Raw genomic sequence first — 26,908 nt, forward strand, 5'->3', positions numbered from 1 at the left:
AAAAAATTTTTTTTTATTATTCATTTTGGGAGAGACAGACCAAGTGGGAGAGGGGCAGAGAGGGGGAGAGAGAGAATCCCAAGCAGGGTCTGCATTGTCAGCACAGAGTCTGATGCAGGGTTCAAACTCTGCAGCAGACCATGACCTGAGCCGAAATCAAGAGTTGAAAGCTTAACCGAGTCACACCTTTTTGTTTTAAACTCCCTACCCATCCCTATTCTCAACCTTAATGGGAAAGCTTCTAGTTTCTCGCCACTAGGTACAATGTTAGGTGAAGGATTCTTGTAGCTGTTCTTTACCAAGCTGAGAAAGTCCTCTTTTTGGGAGGCATTTCTCACTTCTAAAAAATTATTTACATGTGTTTAGTAGGCTTCTATTGTTCATGGGAATATTATTCTGCTCTTTACTTTCTCATAATGGGACTTGACTTTGATCCATTTTGTTACCATATTTACATGAGTTAGTTTTTCTGCATTTTTAGAGGGGAAGCGTGATTTATGAGTCTTTAATTTGTCCGCAAATATTAAAGTGTGGACTGTGCAAACAAGAGCTGTTTAAATTTAGCACTGAACATGCTTAGAACTTTATGACCAGTTGTTTATTTCAGGAGTTAAAGACCAAAGAAAGTTATTTAATTTTTTCCCCCTAATGTTTGTTTTTGAGAGAGAGAGAGAGAGAGAGAGAGAGAGAGAGAGAGAGAATATGAGGGGAGGGGCAGAGAGGGAGACACAGAATCCAAAGCAGGCTCCATGCTCTGAGCTGTCAGCACAGAGCCCAACACAAGGCTTGAACCCACAAACCAAGAGACCATAACCTGAGCTGAAGTCAGCCATTCAGCCAACTGAACCACCCAGGCACCCCCCAAAGGAAGTTATTTAATAACCATTACATTGTTCCCTGAAGGAAAATAAATATATCCTGGATTTAATGGGAGAATCCTAGTTTCACTCTTATTCCAAACACATCCTTTAAGGTGACCTCCTCCCACCCCCCCCCCCCCCCCGCACCTCTATTTTAATTGTCCTGCTTGATTTGGACTGTATCAAGAGTTCCCTTCCAGTACGCACCTTTGTCCTGGGTACTCTGTTGATATGAATTTTCTTGAACAGCTCCAGCCTGCATCAGATGCTCCATTGTTTCCAATGAAACAGAAGGGGACACCATGCAGGCATTGTGGCCATTGGCGGTTTATTTCTACCCACCTTTTGTTTCAAGGCTCACAGGGACACCTAATTTTTTTGTGAAGTTGCCCAAGGTTTTTTTTTTTTTTGTTTTTTTTTTTTTAAAGTAAGCTCTATGCTCAATGTGGAGGTGACCTCATGACCCCAAGATTCAGATTCACATGCTTCACGGACTGAGCCAGCCAGTCTGTTTTTAAGTTGCCCAACGTTTTGTTTTTGCTATCATGACTGCTCTGTGTGCTTTTATGGGGAATTTGAGAAATATTCAATACTACTATTTCAGAATCCTTGCCACGTTAAGTTTTGAATATAGGAGCAGGTAGAAGTTATAGGAGACATCATCTCCTTCAAAAACTATGCTTTTCTCCCAGCTACTCTCTTTATCAATCTTTAACACAGAGTAGATTAAGAATCTTGGTGGGGCACCTGGGTGGCTCTGTTGGTTAAGCACAGTCTCTTGATTTCGGCTCGGGTCACGATCTCAGGTTTTGTGCCCTTCGTTGGGCTCTACATGGACAGCGTGGAGCCTGTTCAGGATTCTCTCTCCCCCTCTTTGCCTCTCCCCTACACTTTCTCAAAAATAAACAAACTTAAAATAAAAATTACCTAATTCATTAAACAAAACACCAAAAACCTTGGCAAATAACTTTCTCTCTTTTGAGCTTCACAGCAAGTTATGAAGGCTGTCCCAGCTGTTCGATGAATTGATAATCAGTGTAGTTTCAAAGCAAATGGCCTACTCCAATTGGACAATTGTGCATTTTATTCCTTCAGGGTAGGGTGATCTTTGTTAAACAGAACTCTGCACCATCAAACTGATGCCAAAAAGGCCAGACTACTGTTTTTAACATAGGAAAAGGTTTAATATACTTTCAGCTAGTTAAGTGATTATTTCTAGTCCGTTTCATAGACTCTCTAGTTGTCTCTATTTGTTTCCTGTGAAAACTGCAAAATTTCCATGGCTATCTGCTTTAGCCTACCATTTAGGAGAGAGAAACCTTGGACAAGTTGTAGCCTCTGAAATTCATTCAAAAAACCCTGTAAAATGGGAGTAATACATACCTTACGCATTGTTAAGCATGAATGAGATAGAATGACATAAACAGAAGAGCCTGGTAAACTGCAAAGTCATATATAATGAGGACAGTTGCAGTAGCTTATTTCTATAGTACTGTTCAGCTTCCTATTTTAATACTGTATCAAAAGCATAATACCTAGTAATACAAAGTACTTGATAATATAGGTAGTTGGCTGCCTTATTCACCTTCATATTCCTTGTACCTCTGTAGCCTAGCACACAGTACATGTTTAGTAAACTAAGAATAAAACCTTCCAATTCTGACAAAAATCATATGGGCTTATTCATTATCCGAAGCTCTTCAGTACAGCTGAAACACTGCACTAGGCCTCAATTTCTCATCTTTAAAGTATGTTTTAGAAAGCATCTGGCTTGCTTTTATCACAGAATTATAAGACAAAAAAGGCACTGCATATGAAAATGTTTCTTTAACAAGGACCAGGCACCTACTGACTCCAGGCAGAATTTGGCTGTGGCTGGTGGGAAGTTAACTAGGTATTCCAACAGACATTTAAAGAGGGTCTTCTAAGAAGAAAATAATTTTTATTATGTCTCCAACTGGTTATTTTCTTTTTAAAAACCTTTAAAGTTATTTTTTATTTCACGAGAGAGAGAGCATGAGCCGGGGAGGGGCAGAGAGAGGGAGTGAGAAAGAATCCCAAGGCTCTGAGCTGTCAGCCCAGAGCCCAACGTAGGGCTCAATCTCACACATTGTGAGATCATGACCTGAGCCGAAATCCAGAGATGGATGCTTAACTGAGTCACCCAGGCGCCACTCCAACTGGTTACTTTCTAAGTTCCTTAAAGAAATGGAGAGCATCTCCTCTATCTGTGAATCCTTCCAGTGCTTATTTGCAAAATGCAATCTATCAGAGCCTTCTGTAAATATCTTGTCAAACAAATGTTAGGGCAAAATACTGCCACATGAAACCATCAGCAAGCACTGCTGTTTACTTGTAAAACCTATTCTAACTACTTTACCTTATCCTCATTTATTACCATCTTAATGTAAGCCACCATTGTACTGCTGCCTACCTAAACAATTGCTATAAATTCTGAACTGGTTTCTTGGTTTTTATTCATCTCTCCCAAATTCAAAACAATCAGAATAATTTTTAAAAACCAAGCAACAAATCATAAACTAAAATGTCACTTTATGTCAATATGTCACTATGTCAATCCCTCAATGACTTTCTCACTGTATTTAAAATGCACATTCTTGGGGCGCCTGGGTGTCTCAGTCAGTTGAGTGCCCGACTTCAGCTCAGGCTATGATCTCACAGTCCGTGGGTTCGAGTCCCGCGTTAGGCTCTGTGCTGACAGCTCGGAGCCTGGAACCTGCTTTGGATTCTGTGTCTCCCTCTCTCTCTGCCCCTAACCCACTCATTCTCTTTCTCAAAAATAAACATTAAAACAAAAAAAACAAAAAAAACAAAAAAAACAACCCACATTCTTTAAACCCACAAGGCTCTTTATCAGGAACCAGCAACTTACACAGCCTATAGGCCAAATCTGACATGCTATATGTTTCTGTGAAAATAATTTTATTGGAGTACACCCAAGCATGGCCTATTGCTGTTTTTATATTGTAACACAGAGTTGAATTATTCTGACAGAAACCACATGCTTTGCAAAGCCTAAATATTTACTATCTGGCCCTTTACAGAAAACACGTTTGCTGACTCTTCTCTTTATGATCCAATCCCCTATCTTCCTGGATATTTGCTACCCACTATCCCTGTCCTGGTCATTCACTATATCAAGTCTATTCCACCTCAGAGGCTTTGCACCTGCTGTTCTAATTCCCTTGGAATGATCTCTATTCATATTGACACAGGATTGCCTCCTTAACATCTGAGGTCTCAGCTTAAATGTAAACTCAGAGACCTTTCCATACCAACCAATCTAGAATGGCACCTCAACTCCTCAGTTACATATCTGCTATGAAATAATAACATGGTAATGACTATTTGAAATTACGGACTAGTTTAGTTCTCACCCTGCTCTAGAATAGAAGCTCTATGACTGTATCTGCCTACCCCCATCCCCCATTTAACCAGCATAAACCCACCAACAAAAACAATGCCTGGTATTATTTTTGAATGGGAAAGAAGAGGACCAATAAATAGTTGCTGAATGAATGAGGCCAAGGTCAAGAACTCCAGTCTGGCTCAACCCAGTCCACAATGTTTAGCTTTGCTGTTGCTGAATGGCCTTGATGATGGCCTGACTTTAATCATAAAAGGAGGGGCACCTGGGTGTCTTAGTTGGCGAAGCCTCTGACTCTCGATTTTGGCTCAGGTTGGTGGGTTTGAGCCCTGCATAAGGCTCTGAGCTGATGGCATTGAGACTGCTTGGGATTCTCTATTTCCTCTCTCTGCCCCTCCCCTGCTTGTGCTCTCTAAAAAATAAATAAATAAACATTTAAAAAAAAAAGGGCGTAGAAGATCAATCCACATTCCTAGTCCATTATGTGCAAAACAACTCCACCAAGAGCACATTCTCCTGAACATGGGTCCATCTTGCCTCTTCAGGTAAGGGTAGCATTAGGAAAACCAGGTAAGGCAAGGTCACAGAATTGGACAAAGAAGTTCTCAACTTGATGATTATTATGGTTAAGAATTTTATTATCAAAATTATTACATCTCTTGTGAAAGTTCAAATGTTACAGCAAGGTGTAAACACTCCACTTGAGAAAGAAGTGATACTTCTTCCCTTCCAAGAGTTCCCCCCCCCCCCCGGCCCCCGCCCCCCCCCAGAGGTCTGGTCTTGACAGCACCCTGCCCACACAGAGTGGCTGGGGTCTCTGCACGTGCCAGGCAGGGTGAGGGCCGCCTGCCCGCTGGCCTCTCCCCTTGGTTAACAGCCAAGGGGAGAATGCAAACCCCAGCCCAAATGGAGAGACATTTACATACGTTTTATATAATATACAAAGAAACCAGCATCCCAGGCAACATGATTTCCACTCCCAACGCTCTCCCAGACTGATGGGTTTGTGGGGGAAACAACAAAAAGAAAAGTATTCTGCTGAGGTCTCAGCATTAAAAAAAAGAAATCTCCCCTCATTTGAGCAAACACCTGATTTCAATTTTGAAAAAGTGAAATTTTGTAACAGTCACACACAAAGAGAGAAGACTGTGCATATGATAGTTGTAAGAGAGGGTAAAAAAGAAGGGGATGCAAGAGGCTGGGGAAAAAAAGGAGGAGAAAACAAACTGGAAGGAAGGAGACTCACAGTATTATCTTGTCCAAAAGAAAAGAAGGTCCACTGCAGCACCAGGGATTACACCTGTCATATATTTGCTACCCCTACCATGGTTATAACTGAATACAAAATTAGATAAATAAAAACACGCCGGATATTACAGTAAACAAGTGAAAGAAATAAGCTGGCAACCGTATGGAATTTTAAAAAGATTGTGTACCCCACCTGGGCAGGCTCCAGGGCTCCTCCAGGGGTGTACAGCAGGCACAATGCACTGATGGGGAGAAGCCAGTCTGCTTGCGTCTCTCATCCAGAACAGTGTTAGGTGTGTGGGTGGCTTTATAACTCTCACCTGGGCCACTCTCAAATAAGCATCCCCCAAAGAATTGTGGGACATGCCCCACACAATCACAGTCCTGTCGGTGCCACTCCACAAACATCTCTTTCCACTCTTACCCTGCAGTCACAAGTGCGTGCTCCCTAATCATGGAGGCGGTCCTACTCGTGGGATCGTCAACTCCTGATTAACAGGGAGTAGAAAAAATAAAATTCAAAGAAGTCCCAAAGCACTTGGGATCCTTACTAATCAAATTTATTGCCAACAGCTGATAAGTAGCAATGCAATTGGCCCATCTCACTTATTCCTCTTTTGTCTACTTACTTTCTGGGTTACTGAGCTGTGAGACAGCTTGGGGAGGGGAGTGGTATGGGAACAGCTGGGGGCTCAGACAATCACCTGCTCCTGAATCGAGTTGACCAGGAGCTCTTCTTCAGAGAGCCAGGCACCCCTCAGCCAGAGCACATTCCAAGCTTTGCTATCCCTGCCTATATTTCTTGGTGATTTTAAGACAAAGGTAGGGAGTATTCTTGGTGGACACATCTTGGCCAGATACCTGCTTTTGGAATGGTTGTCTGTCACAGGGTGAAAATTTACATACCTACCTTTCTTCTTAAGTGCATAAAAACCCTACTATTACTCAGATGGCTTGGGGCTTAGAGATTGGCTCTTTTCATTTTTTTCCTCTGAAAAGAAAACTTTTTTGGGTGTGTGTGTGTGTGTGTGTGTGTGTGTGTAAAAAGATGTCCCCACTGCACAAGTGACTACAGGCTACAGGCAAGGACGGGAGACAGAGGCTTCAACACGACTCATTGCACTTAGAACCGTTACTAACCGAAACACCATTTGCTTGTCAACAATGTACCCTTAACAGCAGGGAGAAACTTCTTTATAGTCTCTGCTTCAGACAAGATTTACATCTTTCTCCAAGGCCAGAGCCAGTCGCGACCACAAGTCTCGTTTCTTGTCGACCAGACCCAGTCCTCTGGCACCTTGTACCCTCTTCCCCAGCAATATGCTCGGCCTAGGTTCCAGAGGCAGCTGGAAGGAAGCAGCTATGGGCTCATTCAGTTCTGTTTGCCCAAATCCAGAAGCCCTAGGAAAGTCCTGTCTGAGTCTTGACTCCTGAGCCTTGCAGTGGCTGGAGTCGGTACTGGTGCACACCCCCACTCCCACGGTGTGGGTAGTGCTGTGAATTGGAAACCGCAGATACCCTGGAGGCCTGGTAGGCAGCGGACTGCCCACTGGGCAGACTGATAGTCCGTAAGTCTGATGGCAATGACGACCTAGAGTTCTGAGGGAAGGAGGTGGAACTCAGAGTTCCTGTGCTGGACTGGGAGACCGAGTCTGAAGTCGGCGAGTCTGAGGGGCCCTGTGGGGTAGGGCTAGCAGCACTAGAAGGGCAGCTCCTCCTTGGAAGAGTGCTGCCAGTGCTGTTTCCAGAATGTGGCTGGCTGCTATAATACCCTGGTGTCCCCGTAAATGGGGCCAACGAGTCTGTGGATACAGGGTGGGCAGGGCTGGAATAGGACGTAGAAGAGAGGGAGGATTCTGAAGAACCGTGAGAGGGGGGGTTTCCAGGTCTCAGTGCAGTAGTTCGATAACTGTATCCTGGAGATTGGGTGGGATGTCCTCTAAAGGGGGAGGAACTCTGCTGAAGGAGGCTTTGTGATTCTGTCCGTGGACTATCACACTGCAGGAGCTAGAAAGAGTCGGGAGGAAAAGCATAAGGAGGTGAAAAAGTCCCTAGTTAAGCCATTTAGGCTTGTGAATATTTAAAATACCCTACTTTTTCTTCTTCTTCTTCTTCTACTTCTCCTTCTTCATCTTCTTCATCTTCTTAACCATTTGTTCTTTTTAGGATACCAAAGACAGTAAAATGGCTGTCTCTGATCACTTTATTTATTTTTCTGGCATGATTTATTACCTGAAGGTGAGCAGATGATGACTTATTTCCAAGGCTGCTGAAACTATATGCAAAGACGGCATCTCAACTGCAAAGGATGGCCAGGATCACAAAATATTTGGAACCCAGAACACACTCCTATGCCCAGAGATGAGCAATTTCTCGTCTCACCTGGTAGCTGTATCTGGAAGGGCTGTAAACGGCTGCTCCTTTAGAGAGTGCTGAGCTCAGTGTCTCTGGGCCTTCTCCATCTGCAGGGTCTGGAAGATAATACAAAATCAACTTGGGTTCCTAGAATAAGTGAGAAATAGTCATTGTTCATTCAAATCACCAATGTCATCACCAACCCATGCTGCTTTCTTTCTGACAAATCAGGTGAGTGCATCAGGCCAGAAGGGCAAAAGAAGTGGTTAATTATGGGCTATGTTTTAAATGTCTGATCGGATTCCTGTCTCCTTTCTCTTCATCCTTCATCACAGTGGATTTCCAGGCCTTTGGAGAGAAGAGTTACAGAAAGGTATCCCTTGGGAAAAAATACGGCAGAAACAGAGAGAGAGAGAGAGAGAGAGAGAGAGAGAGAGAGAGAGAGAAAGAGAGTCTAGAGAGAGTAAGAGTGCACATGCAGTGCTAGATCTTAATACTACTACAGCCCAGAAGAATAGAATCAAGACTGACCAGGCACCTTCCATACAGTGGAGCCCAACTGTGTAAGAAACAGACTCACCTCATCCCAGCATTTGGTGAGAACTGTGTAGAGCCTGTCTCACGTGTCCCTAAACTTGGCTGGCAGCAGAAGGCCATGGGCTCACCTGAGTCTTTCTCTGTGATGTTACTCTCCCATGTGGGAGAAGGCTCTCCTTTTTGGGCCACCCTCACACTGCTTCGGAGGACCTTGGGGATGCTCCCTCCTTCTCGGAGTCGTTCCACTGACGTGGGAACCATCCTGTGAAGGAAACCAGGTGCAAGTTAGTGCCACAGAACTTCAGGGTCAAGAGTATGGAACAAATGAAGCTCTCATAAAGGCTGTATAATGCCTCTTAGATATTATTTTCTTCAGGACCAATTTAAAACAAGGTATTTTTCTGTCTTATACTATGGGAAAAGTGGATTTAAAGATGTTTGCTTCTTTTAACCGCCATTTTGAAATGCTAAATTTTTTCTGTGAAGTCATGACCGGCACATAGTTTAATAAGTGCTCCATAGATTTTTAAACATTACTCATTTGAGCCAGATCTCTTCTTTCCCAGACTTCCATGCTTCAGTTCAAGATCCCTGAGAACAGCCTCATTCTCCATTCTAAGTACATGCTGTTTATTCTTCACTTACTTATAGTGTTACTTATCTATTTGTGGTCTCCCCTAAACCAGACTAGTCCTTTCAGAATAGGTCTGATCTTTATGTATATGCGGGCTGGGTGCAACTGAGACTTGTGTTGTTAATTTAACTGGAACTGAGCTGAACTCCTGACTTACCTTTCATATGAAATGAAAAAATACAAGAGGCAGTGTTAGTGCCCAGCAAATAAAATAACTCATCTGTGTCCACAACTATATGCCGTCCAAAGTGTCATTCTGCAGGTTCGGTGGCAATTCTTTTCTTCTGTAAAGCTGAGGGGGATGGGGCTGGGGGTGGGGATGGGGTTGTGGCTGATACTATTAAATCAGCTGAAACAGCACAGATGGCACTGCTGGCCGCCTTTCTCAGATAAGTGTTCCCATATATTTTAGGTAAAACTGGGAATAACTCTGGATGTATACTTCCTTCTTGAATTTAATTATTTCATCATCAAACATAAACTTACCACCTACTGCTGATATTCTCTTGAGGTCTGCAGTGAGATGAAGTGCCTCTGGAATCTGATGGGCTTACCGCCTCCATATGGGACATAGAGGAATGAGATGGGGAGAATTTTTTGTGAGGGGAAGATGGGGTTCGGGATGAGGATCCCTGCACACCATGGGCACCAGTGTCAGAAAGTGAGTTACTGCTGCCTTGCCCAGCTCCTGCAGACTTATTTTTGCTCTGTGCAGAGTCACCTCCCCCACTGGCAGAATTCTCCTTGGCTTCTTGTTTCCGTTTGCGGTACTCCAACAGGGATACCTGGGAGGGAAAGAAGGAAGAGGACTCTAGCTAGACATCATTAGTGGATCAGCAGCAATGGGGAAAGAAGGTGGAACCCTCATAAACCACTAGCCAGCCTTGCAAACAAATCAGGCACTAACACTAGCAACCCTTTTTTCAGGTGTGAGGTATCTGAACACAACTACATACATATTTAAATCAGTCAGAAACTGGTAAGGAGAAGAAAATACACCAGGAGATGACATTTTTGAAGAACAGTGTTCGCCAGCAGACCTCAACCTTTCTTCTGCCTTCAGAGAACTGTGAGATCACAGTTACCTAGTAGCAGAAGTATGGGATCAGCTGTTTGCAACAATGATAACACCTAGAAAAGGGAAAAAGGAGTTGGGAGCTTGTGAAGTTTGAAAAAGCCTTCCAGGTCATCTGACAGCTCTTCCCTAATCCCTAGGAATTCCTAGATCAGTTGTTTAAAAAAAAAAAAAAAAAAAAAAAAAGAGAGAGAGAGAAGAGAAAAGAAAAACAACAGAAGAAAAAGCCAATGTTTCAGGGTTCTCAGATGGAGTCAAATTTTCAGGATACACGCAGGGATTTATTACTGTTTCTCTCTTACACATAGGGAAATTAGTATTAAAAGACAAAGAATGATTTGCAGTTTATATTTTAGCAAGCTAGTCTAGGAAACATACACTTGGAAACTTCTCCCTAACTCTGCCTCATTCTCTTGATTGCCAATACAGAGCCTTCCTCCCTGGCCTGCCCACTATACCTCTCCTTTTTGCTGTTACATCACATTGCCTACACCAGGTGTCAACCTATTACAGTGTCCTGACAGTTCCTTCACTAAATTGTAAGTTCTAAGAGGGCAAAGACCAAACTTTTCTGGCTTTTTGTCTTTAACATCTGGCACAGAACCTGACTGATAGTAGGTGCTCAACATTTCTCAAATAAATCATGGTTTCAATCAAGAAACCAGAAACACAAAGATATTGCAAACTTTTGCTCCTGATGGTCAATGCTCTTCAAGCAACAGTTTTCTAAAACCCACTGCTATTCTTTTCCCAAATTATCTGCCAGTATTTCTGCCTTCTAGTCCCTCAACGCTCTCATTTTCTGTTTAAATGTAAAATGTAACAAAAATGCAAAGTAGTACCATCTTGCGCATGGATTTTCTATACACAATCTTGGAAAGTAACTAATAATTATAAATTCTGGTAATGTATTTCATGGAAATGCAAATTTAAGAAGCCACTAGGCTACATTTCAACAAGACTACTAAAGATATTCTGCAACTGTGTGAGACTGTCACACACAGAACATTTAACATCTCTAGCGCTGCACAATAAATGGAAGTTGCCTTGACAACCCAAAATACTCCCATGCATTTCCAAATGCCTCTAGTTGAAATCCACTGACAAAAACCACATTTGGGGCTTTGTAATTTCTTGAACAGGCATTACTTATAAGTCTCAACCTGTTAGCCAGCAATCTATGGCCTGGCCCTGTTCCACAGTCTCTCATTCTCCACTCCTGACCCTGCCCACCTTTCACCAGATACTACAGCAGCATGTAATTGTTACAACCACATTGTATGCCTGCTGCCCACGCAACGGAGTGTCCCACAGCTACGTATTCTGCTCTCTCTTCCATAACATCCTCACCCACATTTGTTGGCAGATTGCTTCCTACTTACTGAGATCAGCTAAATCAGCGTGTGACCTGTCACCTCTCACTCCACCTCTCAAAATGGCTAGGAGCCTCTTGTTTGTTCTCACTAGGCCATGTCGTGGCTAAGATGTTCTCATCACATCTGAACAACTCTTTTGGAGCATCCACTGCCACTGTAATGAATTACTTATTAACATAATTATCTGCCAACCTCAGTCTCACTTGCTTTAAGCTCCATTAGGGCAGAACTTAGAAGGCAATATAGCACAGTGGCAGTAAGAGCATGCAATCTGGAATCAGACAGACCTGGGCAGTGTCCTGGCTCTTTCATTCACTACCTATGTGACCATGGGCAAGTCACTGAATTTGCCTTTGTTTCCTCATCTGCAAAATGGGAAATTACCCAACTTACAGGATTACTGTGAGGATTTAATGCATAAAAGAACTTAACAGTGCCTAAAACATGGTAAGTGCTAAATAATACAAGAAATTAGCATTATTCTTTTTCACTGCTTTTTTTTTCTTTTTAAAATTTTTAATGTTTATTTATTTTTGAGAGAGAGACAGAGCACAAGCAGGGGAGGGGTAGAGAGAGAAACACAGAATCTGAAGCAGGCTCCAGGTTCTAAACTGTCAGCACAGAGCCCAATGAGGGGCTCGAACCCACGAACCGTGCGATCACGACCTGAGCTGAAGTCGGACACTTAACCAACTGAGGCACCCAGGCGCTCCTCACTGCTCTATCCTTTGATTGCACAGCATGTATAACAGCACATACATGGCAGGCATTTAAAATCTGCTGAATATTTGCAACAATCATCAAATCATATTGAAACAGTCTTGTCTTACACACACACACACACACACACCAATCCTGTCTTTCACTGAACATGGCAGAGATCACATCTTATGTCTCTGTTTTCCTCACACTGAGAATGGTGCTTAACAGTGTCAACTCAGTTAACATCTACTGAATCACTCAGTTGATGTTCTTCAAAAGGGCCTATATAAGGTAGAACACTTACCTTTTTCCTCTGCGGTGGGTTCTGGGGGGCAGATGGGACTCCTTCGCAAGCCCTTTCACCACCAGGTGACATGGATCCACGAGAGAGGTCTTTCATAAAGCCATGTTCGTATCTGCTGGGAAACCCTTCTGCAGGGGAACAATATCCCCCATCCAAATGTAAAGGCTTCCTATCCCCTACTAGGGGAGATCCTCGATATAATCCATCTGCTCGAGGCATAGCGTTCAATGGCGAGTAGGCGTACATTAAATTAAACTCTGTCCGAAATGCCTGGTCCGAGTTCCTCACAAGGGTCTGATGTCCATCTCCACTCCTGCTTGGAAAGCCAGTCTCAGAGGGGGGCCCGACAGAGGGATGAGGAGCCAGGTCAGAAGGACCTGAGTTGATCAGGGAAGGTCTGTCAGCACAGCTGTTAGTGTTGGAGTCAAGGTAGCCTACTTTTGTCAAGTCCACATCTTTTCGGTGACAAAGCTGAAAGAATAAAAATCAACAGAGACATGGAGGAGGAGGGGGAAGGAAAAAGTCAAAGGGAAGAAAAGAAGGGAAGCGAGAAGGGCACAGGTGAGAGGTAAGAGGGATGGAAGTACAAGGGAGAAAGCCATTAACATCTGTAAAAGTTCCAGGAATCAACAGTATACCCAGGCCAGATTACTACAGAATGCCGGCCTTTCACAAATTGCCTTAAAGTCTTTCTGGATGAGAATCCTGGGAAAATCAGAATTAAATAATTGGCCAAATGTGACTATTTTGCCTGTTTAGCCTTTCATCAGGTCTGCTGAGTCACCGTGTACTACATTAAGGTGCTGGAAGTATAATCACGGATTTACCTGAGCCCCATGTATGCTCCAGAGGTGAGACTGGGGTCTTAAAGGTAACTGGCTTTTGGTGTTATTCATTTGTATTTAATATTGATGGAAGGTGGGAGGAGGGAAAAAGGGAAAGAAAGTAGTAAGTAGACAGAAAGTCAAGGATTTTAAGTTACTGGTTCAGTAAAGGAGAATGGAACTAGTTAAAGACATCAACCAACCAGTTCTTTGCTCACTTTCACTATTAAGCATGTATGCTTCTCATAAAATGTTCTGGCTACTCAATTCTTTATCCTCTAATATATGTCCACATACCACAAGATCACTAATGCCCACCACTGCAGAGCATCCAAAATGCTGAATTTTATAAAAAATAAGCTGTATCTACTATTTGGTTATCATTACTTCCCAATACCAAGATTTCCCACCTCTAGGTCAACTCTTACTAATTCTCTCTAGAAAGAATGGTACCAGAAATTCAAATGTCACACCAGGATTTCCTCACAAAACAGTGTAAAAAACATCCAGAAAACCTCTAGTACACTAGAATACAACATTTTTCAGTTTCATATTGATCTATAAAATCCTGATTCAGAATTTTATCAACTATCACTAAATTTAGCACAATTTTTTAAGTGGGAAGGGGCCAGAGTTAACAGTTAATTTCTGAAAGGTTATGAGAGACTACAGTTTTCTCTTCAAGAGGAAATTGACTCCATGTAGATTAACAGAGCTAATCATTCCTACAGTTGTCCAAATCTTAGAATAGTTAAAAATCTCCAGCACTAAAACCTAAATTTAACAACTCCATAACAGTAGGGTTTCTGAGAAAAGCACTCAATTGGATATCCTGAGATACCACTTTTTATGGCAACCACATCTCAACTACTACAGAAGGAAGGCCAGTGTCACAGAAGCCATGGGCTGACTTAGTTTCCTTGTATACCCAGTAAGGAGCTATAAAGAAAATGTGGAAAGCCGGGAGGCAGGACTCCCTTTCGAAAGAAGCTGCTCAATCTATCAACCCAAGCCCAAAACATCCAGTTAAACAGAGCTGTAAGATTAATCCTGGAATAAGACATAAATCACTGTCTAACTTTTCCAGTATAAATAGCTCCTTCAACAGCCCAAGATAATAAATATCAAAAGATAGCTCCTACCAACTTTCGATTTCAACTTTCCTTATTTAACAAACACACCTTACTTGTTGCTTTCTTTGCCAAGGCTCATACCATATCTTCAGCTTGCTTTAAACTTGAATTCTAGAGTCTATACTTTTAAAGAACTCTTCAGTCACCCCTCCCCCAAACAAGAGCAAATCCCACCACACACACACACACACACACACACACACACACACCCCTTCATTTTCCTCCATCTACATTGAAAGTTCTGAGTGATCACAGTCACACATGGAAGTTCATTCAACTTACATCAACTGGCTGGTCGCCCTTCAGCCTATTACCCCATTCACTAGGACCTCCCCCCCAGCCCTCCCACACACTCATGCACACTCACTCTCAGCCTCCAAGTGTGATTGAGATGGTGTGATAACTACCTCGGGTGACAGGGACTCGGGCCTATTCGCAGGGGAACTCTCAGGGGAGGATATGTTCTAGAGGAGGGAAAAGCATCTTGTTATTCATCTACTCGAAGTCAAGAAGCAAAACAAAACAAACCAAAAAATAAAGTAAAAGCAAGCATAGATGGTTAGCCACAACTTTTTGCGGGGGGCAGGGGGAGGGAAAAGAATGCACAGGGGAAAGGTTTAACTGTAGAATTCATTGCAATGAACAGAATGACTCATTAAAAATGCTTCCTGGGATCTTTGAAAGCATTTAAATTGGTTATAATATTTCATGCTAGAAGTAAACATCTTAAGCAGGTTAACAGAAAAAATTTAGATTGGTGAAACTGTACCCTACAATTTCATTTGAAATTTCGTCCTACATTGGATTAGAGTTGAGCAACCTACAGTATTTATTACTGATGGGCACCCTACCACTTATTATGCCTCAAGGGAACCTTTTTCCTTTGCCCCACACCCCTTTATGAAAAAGTCACATTTCTTCATTCTCCTTGTGGTTCGTGCTTGCCCACCACTGTCCAGGGAAACTGCTTAGCATGCTGGGCTGACAGGGCTAGGGAGATGGCCAGCTCCTCTTGAATGAGTTACAGGAGATAGAATGCAATTTAGCTGATAGGCTAGATGGTTCTTGGCATAATCTAATTTGATCTGAACACCCCTAACGATGTTCTCTGATGTTAAAATCCCTGGTACTTTTGGCCAACAGAGAGGGAATAAAAAGCAGAGGTGTACATTTCAAGTTCCTGCATCCTAAACAGGGTTCCCCTGAGAGCTTTCACCTGAGGCAGCACTCCCGTATCAAACAGGAACTGGACAGTGAACTCTGATGGCAGATCTGAACGGTAAAATGCAGACAGAATGATGGTGGTAGTTGTGACAAGGATTCAGAGTGCCAGGGGTAAGGGAAGGGAAGGGGAAGGTTCCTAATGCTGTAGACTCTGGACAACTATGTCCTGGGTAGCAGACCTATCCCATGGGAGGTGAAAAGAGGCTGTTGATTTTATTTGGTAGGCTAGGTACTATGTGTGAGGTGGACACTAGGCCAGGAAGGAAAAGGAGGGGCTGGTGGAAAGTGGGGGCTAATTAAGCCTGTCCTGCCAAAGTTGCTTTTACTGCTTTTCCTTAATGGTTCTCCCTCCCTCATGATCTTGTTCTCCTCTATTACACGTCTCCTCAACTCCTTCCCTTACTTAGCACTGGAGACATTTCTCACTGGAATGATTTTTATTTTTCCTTTCAAAAATATTCTTCCCCAACCAAGCTGATCTTTACCTGTGACACCTTATTGGTATTTCCTCTGTGTCACAGTCTTGCATGGAAATAAGGCTTCCTATACTAGATAGAATATAGGATAGGGCATGGCAGTTAGAATGATGATAAGAATGGTCAGGATGGTAGTTTGTTTTATTGACAAGAAAGGCTGTATTTCGTTAGTTAAATCACAAGATTAAAACAGTGAAAACAGGCACTGGACTTTTTAAAAATAAATTTATTTTTTTATTTTGAGAGAGAGCGAGAGCGAGCGCACGCATGTGAGTGTAAGTGGGGCAGGGGCAGAAAAAGGGAGAGAGAGAAAACCAAGCAGGCTCTGTGCTGTCAGCACAGAGCCTGATGTGGGGCTTGATCTCACTAACTGTGAGATCATGACCTGAGCTGAAGCCAAGAGTTGGACACTTAACCGACTGAGCCACCCAGGTGCCCCTCATAAAAATCTTTGATGTTTGATTTTTTTTATAAAATAAAAACACCTTACATTTCCATATTGTTTCAGTTATCCAAAACACAAGGGATCAGGGGAAATGTACTGAGAGCTAAATTTAACTGTCCTAGAAGGCAACGTACCTTCTAATTTCTGTAATTTCACCTTTTAAATTGCACTGATAAAGTAAGAAATCCTAGCCTATAATTTGCTGCCCTCCAGGGTGAACAGCCTCCTATGAAATTTTACTATCAAACTCAATTTGTTAACTGAAAAGTCAATCACAATTAGACCAAGTAAAGTTAGTAAGGCCTAAATCAGCTGCTTTAATGTATGGCAGAAAAGAATGCCACAGGAAATTTGGTAAAGAATAACTTCTCTAGAAACCAAATGTAACCAAGAAGGTTCTCCCTGCCTCTTCCCCTCCCCCCGACTCCTGCCAGAGGTCTGCTCCCAAGTGATACAGTCTACTTCAAGTATAGAAATAGGTTCCTCTTGCTTTCAAGGTTGCTAGCTATCTCTTTCTGAGTTAGCTATTCAGAAGTCCAGGTATTTTTAATCTCCATGCTCTCATAAAGGCTGAATAGGGAAGAAGGGATTGGTTAGAGCATTCACCTTCATCAAAGAACACATTCATCAAAGAACACATCTGGAGAAGTTACAAGCTAGGGGCAGAGCTGAGTGTTTAGTGATGACAACAGTGTTTTCTAAGAAAAAGGAAGAGACAGTGTCTGTTTAGTTAATTTCAAAGGAAAGCAACATGCAATAGATGAAGTTTTTTAATACACAAGGATTCTTTCTACTCAGTAGACCTGCTGTCACCCACACTTGAACATGAATGTGATTGACAACTTTTTCAAACAGCTAAGATACATATTTCTAACTTAAACCAGAGGGTGAATGTAACAAATCTGTCTCATTATGAATGTATGTTGTTAGCCTCTTTCTACTTTTCATTCCTAACACACTGTAACAAGAAGGGAAAGTAACCTAGAGTAGGAAAAAAACTCATTTGCCACAAACCATATCTCAAAGCTTTTCAAATCTCTGTTCACTGAGGCCACAACAAGAATACAAAACAATAGGGAAAAACAACTCAGATTTAAAGGCCTAGAAAGAAAGACACAATCAATCAGTATAATCTGGGCTCTCAGGCTGGTATCCTTAGTGGTTATTATGCAGCTAGAGACCTATTTTAAAACCAAAGTACAGACCAAAGACAAAGATGGAGATGTAGCATGCTTACTACCTGCAGTTACGGAGAATGATGGATTGATTGCATGCAAAAACAGATGAATGTCATCCATGGTAGAACTATTCCTTTTGAGCGAAGTATGAGGACTGCCAAGATGAGAGGCTACCAGGTAACAGGTCACATTGACCCTGAGGGTTCCTGTTCTCTTGCCAAGACTGGCAGGAACACAATCAAGACACATTTGGAATATTATACTTGAAATGAGGAGGGGCAAATGGTAATTTTCATATTCAGCACTCCCAACAACCAAACCCAAATCACCTCAAACTGCAGAGGAGTATTGCAGCGACTAGCAGTAGTAAGAGACGTGATTGGTGAGAACATGAGGCTGTATCCATTTCGACACTCCTCTTCTGGGTGAGATGGGCCAGGTGTGGTCAGCTGGGGGCTCTTTGAGCCTGAATTGGGAGGGGGTGGTGTGACTGGAGAAAGAGGCCGCAGTAACTTGGTGACATTCTGCTCCATCAGATAGCGAGACTTCCATTTCTTTAATGGGCTCAACAAGTCTGTGAAATACAAAGCTTGGATGAGAGATTGCAACCACAGCTTAAAGGGAGGCTCTGTAGTAAAGCCATTAATCTCTAGCCCACAATGGCTCTTAACTCCTCTTCTGCCTCATCCCACTGTCACCTCCTGCAATCAAACCAAAAGCCCAAAGAACTCTTTAATTGCCACAATTAAAGTAATTCTCAAAATTCTCTATCTCCCAATCACCAGATGAATCTAATGACTGGGCCCTAGAACAAATTTAATCTCTTACAGTGGAAAATATAAAGTTTAATATTCTACTTTGAGTTTCCAGAAATCTCAAATTGATGTCACTTTGTTAAAATCACCCTCTACTTAATTGCCATGTCACCAGCACAAGCTTCTAGAATGTTAATTCCATGCTCCTTTTATCTTCTCTTGTGTATTTTTGCCATTTTCAGCAACTTTTTTTTTTAATTTTTTGTTTTGTTTTATTTATTTTTGACACACAGAGAGAGACAGAGCATGAGCGGGAGAGGGACAGAGAGGGAGACACAGAATCTGAAGCAGGCTCCAGGCTCTGAGCTGCCAGCACAGAGCCCGACGCGGGGCTCGAACTCACAGACTGCGAGATCATGACCTGAGCCGAAGTCAGACACTCAACTGACTGAGCCACCCAGGCGCCCTTCAGCAACTCTTTCTACAATGTTCTGCTTTAGCAGGAAAAGGTAGTCACCTATGATTGCTTGGCCTGTATCTAGCCCCTAGTTTTAGAGTGCTTCAAAATAGGAAATTATTTTCACAAAAGCTTCTCCCAATCATTTTCAAATACAAGGCTGATCCATTTTCTGACTGGAACACCCTACACTTCCTATACTTCTTGGATCTACTACACTATATATTTTAATGACCACAAGGGTCAAAGCACCTATCTCACCTTCTCAGAGAAAAATATCTACTTTTTAAATTTACAATAAAAAAATATCTATTTACTTAATAACTACTATATGGAAACCACTGAATTAGGTATGTGAGGGGAGGTCATCATATATTCCATTTAAAAGGATTTACAAATTTGTGAGGATGGGAAAACACATAAAACACGTTTAATAACATTTTAAGAATCGTGACAGATGTAATCATACTGCTTTGTAAAAAATAATTATGCTTTTAAGTGCTTATTACATGTTAAATATTAAATACCAGGTACTATACTATGTGCTTTATGTGAATTCTAACATTTAATTTGGACAACTCTAAATCCAGCACTGTTATCATCACTCTCATTTTAAAGATGAGGAATCTGATGTGTAGAGAGATAAAGACTAGGTAATTTAGTTCCATTTACATTCTTAATGACTAGGTTAAATTATATCCCCAGGGCTTAGTGGAAAGAGTAGCATTTATCCCAGACCTTCAAGGACAAGTTTTGGGACAGTAGGTCATGATCAGAGCTATGCTTCAGGAAGATTACTCTGGCAGCAATGGTTAGGATGAGACTGGACACTGGGAAACTATTTGGAGTTAATGGAGAAGTTGACAGGGTTATGAGATACTGAACTAGGGTAACAGATGTGGAAATGGAGAAGGAAGAATAAATGCAAAATATACTGGAGATGCTTTTTCTCCTGATATGTGAAATTTTTTTATTTTCCTAGATTGGAAGTATATTCGTATTTTTCTTGTGTTCCAGAAACTGTAAGTTTTCTTTCTTATTTTTCTCCTTTGAAAAGTGCCTAGGTATAAAAAACAAACAAACATGTGATTCATGACATGTTTAGAACACTTTTTAATGTACTTTAAGAGTCAAACAGTGAATTTTTTTAAAGATTGCTATAAAAAGACTGCTATACTGCTAAGTCCAATATTAACTACTAAAGGGAATTACGTAAGTAATGAAGCTCACTCTAGAAGAGTTAGAAAGTACAGCTGAACCCTTCCCTTTCCCTTCCAAATCAACTTACAGGCCCTTCATATAAAACTGAGTTCTTATAATGGTATCGTATTCAAAATAGACCTGGTATCTGCCAGCAGTCGTTTATCTTTTTTCTACCAATAATACTATATTTACAATTTTTTTCAAGTTTCACTGTTTTTTCTATACATACATAGCTTTTAAATTTTATGTGGTTAAATCTATCCACCTTGTATACTTTTTATCTTTACTCAAATACTTTGCAAAATTATATAAAAAAACAACCACATATTTAAACACACACAAATTGAAATCATACCCACAAATGAACGCACTAATATCCTGGTGCATGTTCAGCTAGACCTTTTTCTTGGCCTGGCCTTATTAACTCTTGTCTACATATCAGTGCTCACTCAGAAACACATGGTAAAACTCTTTCCATGACAACGGAAATCTACAATTTAGTTTTTAGTGGCTGTATGGCATTCATATCCTCAAAATTAACCAACGTGAAGTATGTGCACTTTTTTGCTAATATAAATATGCCTCAGTGACCAGTAATCTTTCTCTTAGATATTTCTGCACCTGTCTAGTATTTAGGGTGAATGGCTAGATGCAGGATTGTTAAACCAAAAGCATCTTTCCATAGGCTCAACAGCTTTATATTTATTCCGGTGTGAATTGTCTACTCATGTCCTGTATCCTGTTTTCTACAGGGTGTTGATCTTGTTCTTCATTAATGTATTTTTTAAATTTATTATTTTTTTATTTGGAAGAGAGAGAGGAGTGTGGGGGGAAACAAGGATTCGAAGTGGGCTCAGAGCTGACAGCAGTGAGCCTGATGCGGGGCTCGAACTTAACTATGAGAGCATGACCTTACCCAGTCAGGTGCTCAACAGACTAAGCCACTGAAGACGCCCCTTGTTCATTTCTAAGGACCTCATAAAAAAGAATGTTGATCTTTTGTCAAAAATGTTGTATTTTCCCAGTTAGCTATCTGCCTTTTAATTTTACTAAGTTTTTTTTTGGTTATACAATATGCTACATTTTAATTCAGTCAAATGTATAAATAATTTCCTTTATTTTCTGCCTCTGACATCATGAATGTTTCTTCTGCCCACTACTTCAAGACAATAAAGAATACTGGCCTATTTTCCCTTTATCTCCTTACTTAATTTTTATTTTTTTATTTTTTATTTTTTTCTTTACTTAATTTTTAAATTTAACTCAAATAAAACGTACTTCAGAAGGTAGTGATTATCCTTTTCACATGTCAAAACAGCACATTCTTCCAAAACCTTTAATAATTTAGAATTATAATTTCTCCACTGATTTGAAATATGACATCTTATTAGTATAAACTGGGTTTAGTTCTTTTTTTAAAAAAAAACCTTTTTTTAAACTTTTTTTTTTAATGTTTTTATTTATTTTTGAGAGAGAGAGAGACAGAGCATGAGCAGGGAAGGGGCAGAGAGGGAGACACAGAATCCGAGGCAGGCTCCAGGCTCCGAGCTGTCAGCACAGAGACTGACGCAGGGTTCAAACTCACAGACTGTGAGATCACAACCCGAGCTGGTCGGTCGCCTAACCGACTGAGCCACCCAGGTGCCCCCCACAAAAAACTTTTTTTAATGCTTATTTATTTTTGAGAGAGACAGAGTGTGAATGGAGTGGGGCAGAGAGAGAGAGAGAGAGAGAGAGAGAGAGAGAGAGAGAGAGAGAACCTGAAGCAGGCTCCAGGCTTTGAGCTGTCAGCACAGAACTGGATACAGGGCTTGAACTAACGAGCCCTGAGATCGTGACTTAAGCTGAAGTTTAACGCTTAACCAAATGAGCCACCCAGACGTCCGAGTTCTTTTAAATATTTTTTTAAAGTTTTTGTTGATAGAGAGAGTGACAGCATGAGCTCGGGCTAGTGGGGGAGGAGTAGAGAGAGAGGGAGACAGAGGATTTGAAGCGGGTTCTGTGCTGACAGCAGAGAGCTTGATGTGGGGTTGAACTCCCCATGACTGTGAGATCATGACCTGAAGTCAAAGTCAGATGCTTAACTAACTGAGCCTCCCAGGCGCCCCTCAGTTTAGTTCTGGATACCTGCTGTCTAAAGGGCATCAATACTGACATCTGTTTTAGTAAAACTGCTTGGCCAATTCTAGTTATTCTACTCTACCTCTCCAAAATACTTTGGCTTTTCTAGCATACTTGTTTTTGCCAGTGAACTGTTGAAATCATCCATCATGCTAACACTACGTTCCCCCTGCCGCCAAAAAGCCAAAATTTTGATTGGTATTGTATTAAACTCATGAGTAACTAAGAAAGAATTCTCACTCAACACCATGGCACCATCCTTCAGTTACTCATGCCTTCATTTATCCCTCTTCATATATAGATCTGTCACATTTCTAATTAATGTTACCCTCCAATGTTCTCTATTTTTTTGCTACAACTGTACACGTCTCCTTTTATGTTATTATCTACATGTTATTCTTTTTTTTTTTTTTTTAACTTTTATTTATTTATTTATTTTGGGACAGAGAGAGACAGAGCATGAACGGGGGAGGGACAGAGAGAGAGGGAGACACAGAATCAGAAACAGGCTCCAGGCTCTGAGCCATCAGCCCAGAGCCTGACGCGGGGCTCGAACTCACGGACCGCGAGATCGTGACCTGGCTGAAGTCGGACGCTTAACCGACTGCGCCACCCAGGCGCCCCTATCTACATGTTATTCTTAAAAATGTTTACATACTTTTGTACCCAGCTACCCTACTGATCTCTACCAGTGTTTCAGTTACCTCATTTGGCTTTTCTAGGGAGATAAAGCGTATTATTTGCACACATTGGTAACACACACATCCTCTTTACCCATGCTTTTATTTCAGATTTTTTGTTTTTGGTAATCACATTGGCTAATAGTTCTAGGCACTGTTAAATAATAATGGCAAGTGGAATAATTTGAAAACCCATTTTTAAAATTTATTATTTTTAATTGAAGTTTAATTTAGTATACAGTGTTATATTAGTTTTGGTGTACTTGATAATGCATTTTAAGGTTTAATGTCGTTTTTACATGAAGCATAAACGGCACCTGTTTTTCAGATAGATGTAAAAAAAATCATAGGTATTTTATTAGATTTATCATTAAATTCATATTTACTGTGCTATTACTCCCCGTCTTCCATTTAGCCTGCTAATAAATTAATTATATGAATAATTTTTCAAATACTGAACCATCCTTACATTCCTAGAAGAAATTTCACTAGGTCATAATATACTTTTCTTTTGATATATTTTTTTTAATTTTTAAAAAATGTTTATTCTGGAGAGAGAGAGAACACAAGTGGGGAAGAGGCAGAAAGAGAGGGAGACCCAGAACTGGAAGCGGGCTCCAGCCTCCAAGCTGTCATCAGAGAGTCCAACATGGGGCTAGAACTCATGAACTGTGAGATCATGACCTGAGCCGAAGTCAGATGCTTATTAATCAACTGAGCCACCCAGGCACCCCTTCTTCTTTTGTTTTTTTTTAATTTGAGAGAGAGCGAGAGACCGAGAGAGAGAGAGAGAGAGAGACAGAGAGACAGAGAGGGAGGGAGGGAGAGAGAAGGATAGAGGGAGAGAATCACAAGTAGACTCCACACTCAGCATGGAGTCTGACACAGGGCTCAATCCCAAAACCCTGAGACTATGACCTGATCTGAAATCAAGAGTCGGATGCTCAACTGTCTTAGCCACCTAAGCACCCCTTTTCTTTTGACATTCTTACAGATCGAAGATTCAGATCACTGAAATCTAATTCACAAAAGTAGTAAGATGCTGTTTTGGGGGGCTTAGTTTGAGAAAATAAATCAAGGGTGAAAAATTTAATAATACTGTATAGTGTTTTTACCAAAAGTATGTACATATAGCAAATAAATTATACCACTCCTTTACTGCTTGAAATCCAGCTTGTTTTTATCCTCTATATTTTTGCAGTTATTACTAATTCTATGACTAGTACCTTTGTATAAAACTTTGGGTCTGTGTTTATTTCTGTAGAACAGATACCCAGAAGAACTAGTAGGTTAAGAAGTATTAGTATTTTAAGTTTATTTATTTATTTTGATAGACACAGAGACCGTGTGAGTGGGGGTGGGGGGGCAGAGAGAGAGGGAGACAGAGAATCCCAAGCAAGTTTCCCACTGTGAGCACAGAGCCCGATGTGGGGCTCAAACTCATGAAACCGTGAGATCATGACCTGAGGTGAAACCAAGAGTCACTTAACTGACTGAGCCACTGAGGCGCCCTATTATTATTATTTTTTAAGTTTACTTCAGTCATCTCTACCCCCAACATGGGGCTGGAACTCATGACCCCAAGATCAAGAGTTGCATGCTCCAGCAAATGACCCAGCCAGGTGCCCCGGAGTATTAGTATTTTTATGCATATGCTAAACCTTACCAAATTGCTGGTAGGGATACTACTCTCTTTTTTTTTTTTTTTTTTTAATGTTTGTTTACTTTTGAGAGAGAGAGTGCAAGCAGGGGAGGGACAGAGAGGGGAACAGACAGACGATCAGAAGTGGGCTCTGCACTGAGAGCAGCACGGACAACATGGGGCCCGAACTCATGAACCACAAGATCATGGCCTGAGTCAAAGTTGGATGCTCAACTGACTGAGCCACCCAGGTGCCACTCTCCTGTCATTTTTATTGCAAATCCTTTCTCTCAATATACTTGTCCTCTATTATCTCAGAGACAATATAGACCCAGAAACTTTATTCAAGTTTGATCTTCACAAAAAATACTTGAATGTGCCAAGAATTTGCTTTGGCAACGATTTAATTCTTTTCAATACTCCAAATAAGTAAAAATTCCAGAATAATTTACCAAATTTTGTTTCTGGCTATTCCCTACACATACACACACCCCCATCATTTGGGCACCAGCATTGTACTAATTTAATTACTAGCTTCCAGCTTCATATAACAAACTAGTTTTGTCTTCTAGGGACAGCACTTCATTGTCATTATTCTTCTTCAATGTTTTTCTTCTTTTCATGTTTAGATAAACTTCATTTCACAAAATTCTAAAACCAAGCTAGTTTGACAGGAACTATACGAAGCTGGGGGGTGGGGGGGAGATGGGAGGGAGGAGGTATTAATTTTATTTATTCTCTCCATGAAGGAATAAAAGACTTTATCTTCATTTCCTGAAGACTTTTTTTTTTTTAATTTTTTTTTTTTAACGTTTATTTATTTTTGGGACAGAGAGAGACAGAGCATGAATGGGGGAGGGGCAGAGAGAGAGGGAGACACAGAATCGGAAACAGGCTCCAGGCTCCGAGCCATCAGCCCAGAGCCCGACGCGGGGCTCGACTCACAGACCGTGAGATCGTGACCTGAGCTGAAGTCGGATGCTTAACCGACTGAGCCACCCAGGCGCCTCTCCTGAAGACTTTAAACATATTTCTCAGTAATGGTTTACTTTACATGTCCTGGTAAGGTTATCCCTAAGCAGGTTCTTAGTTAAGTTTGAGAATGAAAAAATTTTCTTCATTTCCTTAGTATATAAATGCTATTAATTTTTGCCTATGTACCTTCTATCCAGTGGTTTTAAGAAACTCAATTCTAGGTTTTTCCACTGGTTAGACTTTCCTAGGTACATATCTACATTACTTGCAAACAATGAACATTATGCCCTCTCTTTCCCGAAGAGCAGTTTTATTTTTTATTTCTATATACCTTTAGCTTTTAGGAACTTAGAATCTTTGCTATATCTTCAAAACTAATTTCTGCAAATACTCCATAAATACTCAACAAGAAAGAGCATTTTGTGTAAAACAATGTTAGTAATAATTCCTACTATGGGTATGATACCACACCAACACTTTGCACACATTATTTAACTTATTAATCTCATATAACCTCTATAAAGCAGGTAGTACTATTCCCATTTCACAGAGGAGGCTCAGAGATGCTTAGTAACTTGCTTAACATCATGTAAAGGGTAGAGCTGGTCCTCAAATTCAGTTGAATTCTTTTTACTCTACCAGTCTACTTCCCTTTCTTAACATCTCCTTGGTCTTTAAAACAAAACAAAATAATCCCTTAGGATTTACATTAACTTGCAGCAATATACCAAGTCGTTCATTTGACTATTATTTGGTTTTAATTAAAAATTTTCCTTTTGGTTATATTGTTCCTTAAGGGCAAGGTGTGTCCTTTGAATGTTTCTTACTGCTAAAGATGAGAGCAAAAATTCAATAAAGGTTGGTGACTAACAGTCCTAATTCCATTCCAACAAGGACACAGAGTAACAAAGACACTCTGCCTATGAGTCTTTGCTAGTCAGGACACAGGCTGCTATACAATGTCCCTTTCCCAACCTCAGATACAGACACACAAATGCAAATGTGCATATGTATGTATACTAAATACAAGATTTAAGTTGTACTTTCACTGTACTGTATAAACTGCCAATAAGTTGGTAAGATTGATGGAAACCTCATATTAGCATTAAAAATTTTTTTTAAATGTTTATTTTTGAGAGAGAAAGAGACAGAGTGTGAGCAGGGGAGGGGTAGAGAGAGAGAGACAGAGAGAGAGAGAGGGAGACAAAGGATCTGAAGCAGGTTCCAGGCTGAGGGGTCAGCAGAGCCTGACATGGGGCTCAAACCCACAAACTATGAGATCACGACCTGAGCCAGAGTCGGACGCTTAACCAACT

General features: G+C 41.1%; 1 protein-coding gene across 13 annotated transcripts in view; it reads right to left on the bottom strand.

The window, feature by feature from the left end:
• Window positions 1-4,862: 4,862 nt before the first annotated feature.
• Window positions 4,863-26,908, bottom strand: part of SETD5 (SET domain containing 5) — an 80,861-nt gene continuing 58,815 nt past the window's right edge. For 9 of the 13 annotated variants that reach the window (XM_040492068.1, XM_040492066.1, XM_040492065.1 and 6 more), the window contains 7 exons: window positions 18,089-18,333; window positions 14,844-14,900; window positions 12,480-12,950; window positions 9,509-9,807; window positions 8,517-8,650; window positions 7,879-7,967; window positions 4,863-7,503 (listed from right to left, as the gene is read on the bottom strand). In XM_040492068.1, coding sequence (XP_040348002.1) covers window positions 6,898-7,503; window positions 7,879-7,967; window positions 8,517-8,650; window positions 9,509-9,807; window positions 12,480-12,950; window positions 14,844-14,900; window positions 18,089-18,333 — 1,901 coding nt within the window. In that variant the 3' untranslated portion in view covers window positions 4,863-6,897. The remainder of the gene's footprint in view (window positions 7,504-7,878; window positions 7,968-8,516; window positions 8,651-9,508; window positions 9,808-12,479; window positions 12,951-14,843; window positions 14,901-18,088; window positions 18,334-26,908) is intronic. The other 4 variants (XM_040492075.1, XM_040492072.1, XM_040492074.1 and 1 more) reach the window with 1 other exon arrangement.

The sequence above is a fragment of the Herpailurus yagouaroundi genome, unplaced genomic scaffold (assembly GCF_014898765.1).
Source record: "Herpailurus yagouaroundi ecotype Mexico unplaced genomic scaffold, PumYag 183, whole genome shotgun sequence".
Taxonomy (NCBI): Eukaryota; Metazoa; Chordata; class Mammalia; order Carnivora; family Felidae; genus Herpailurus; species Herpailurus yagouaroundi.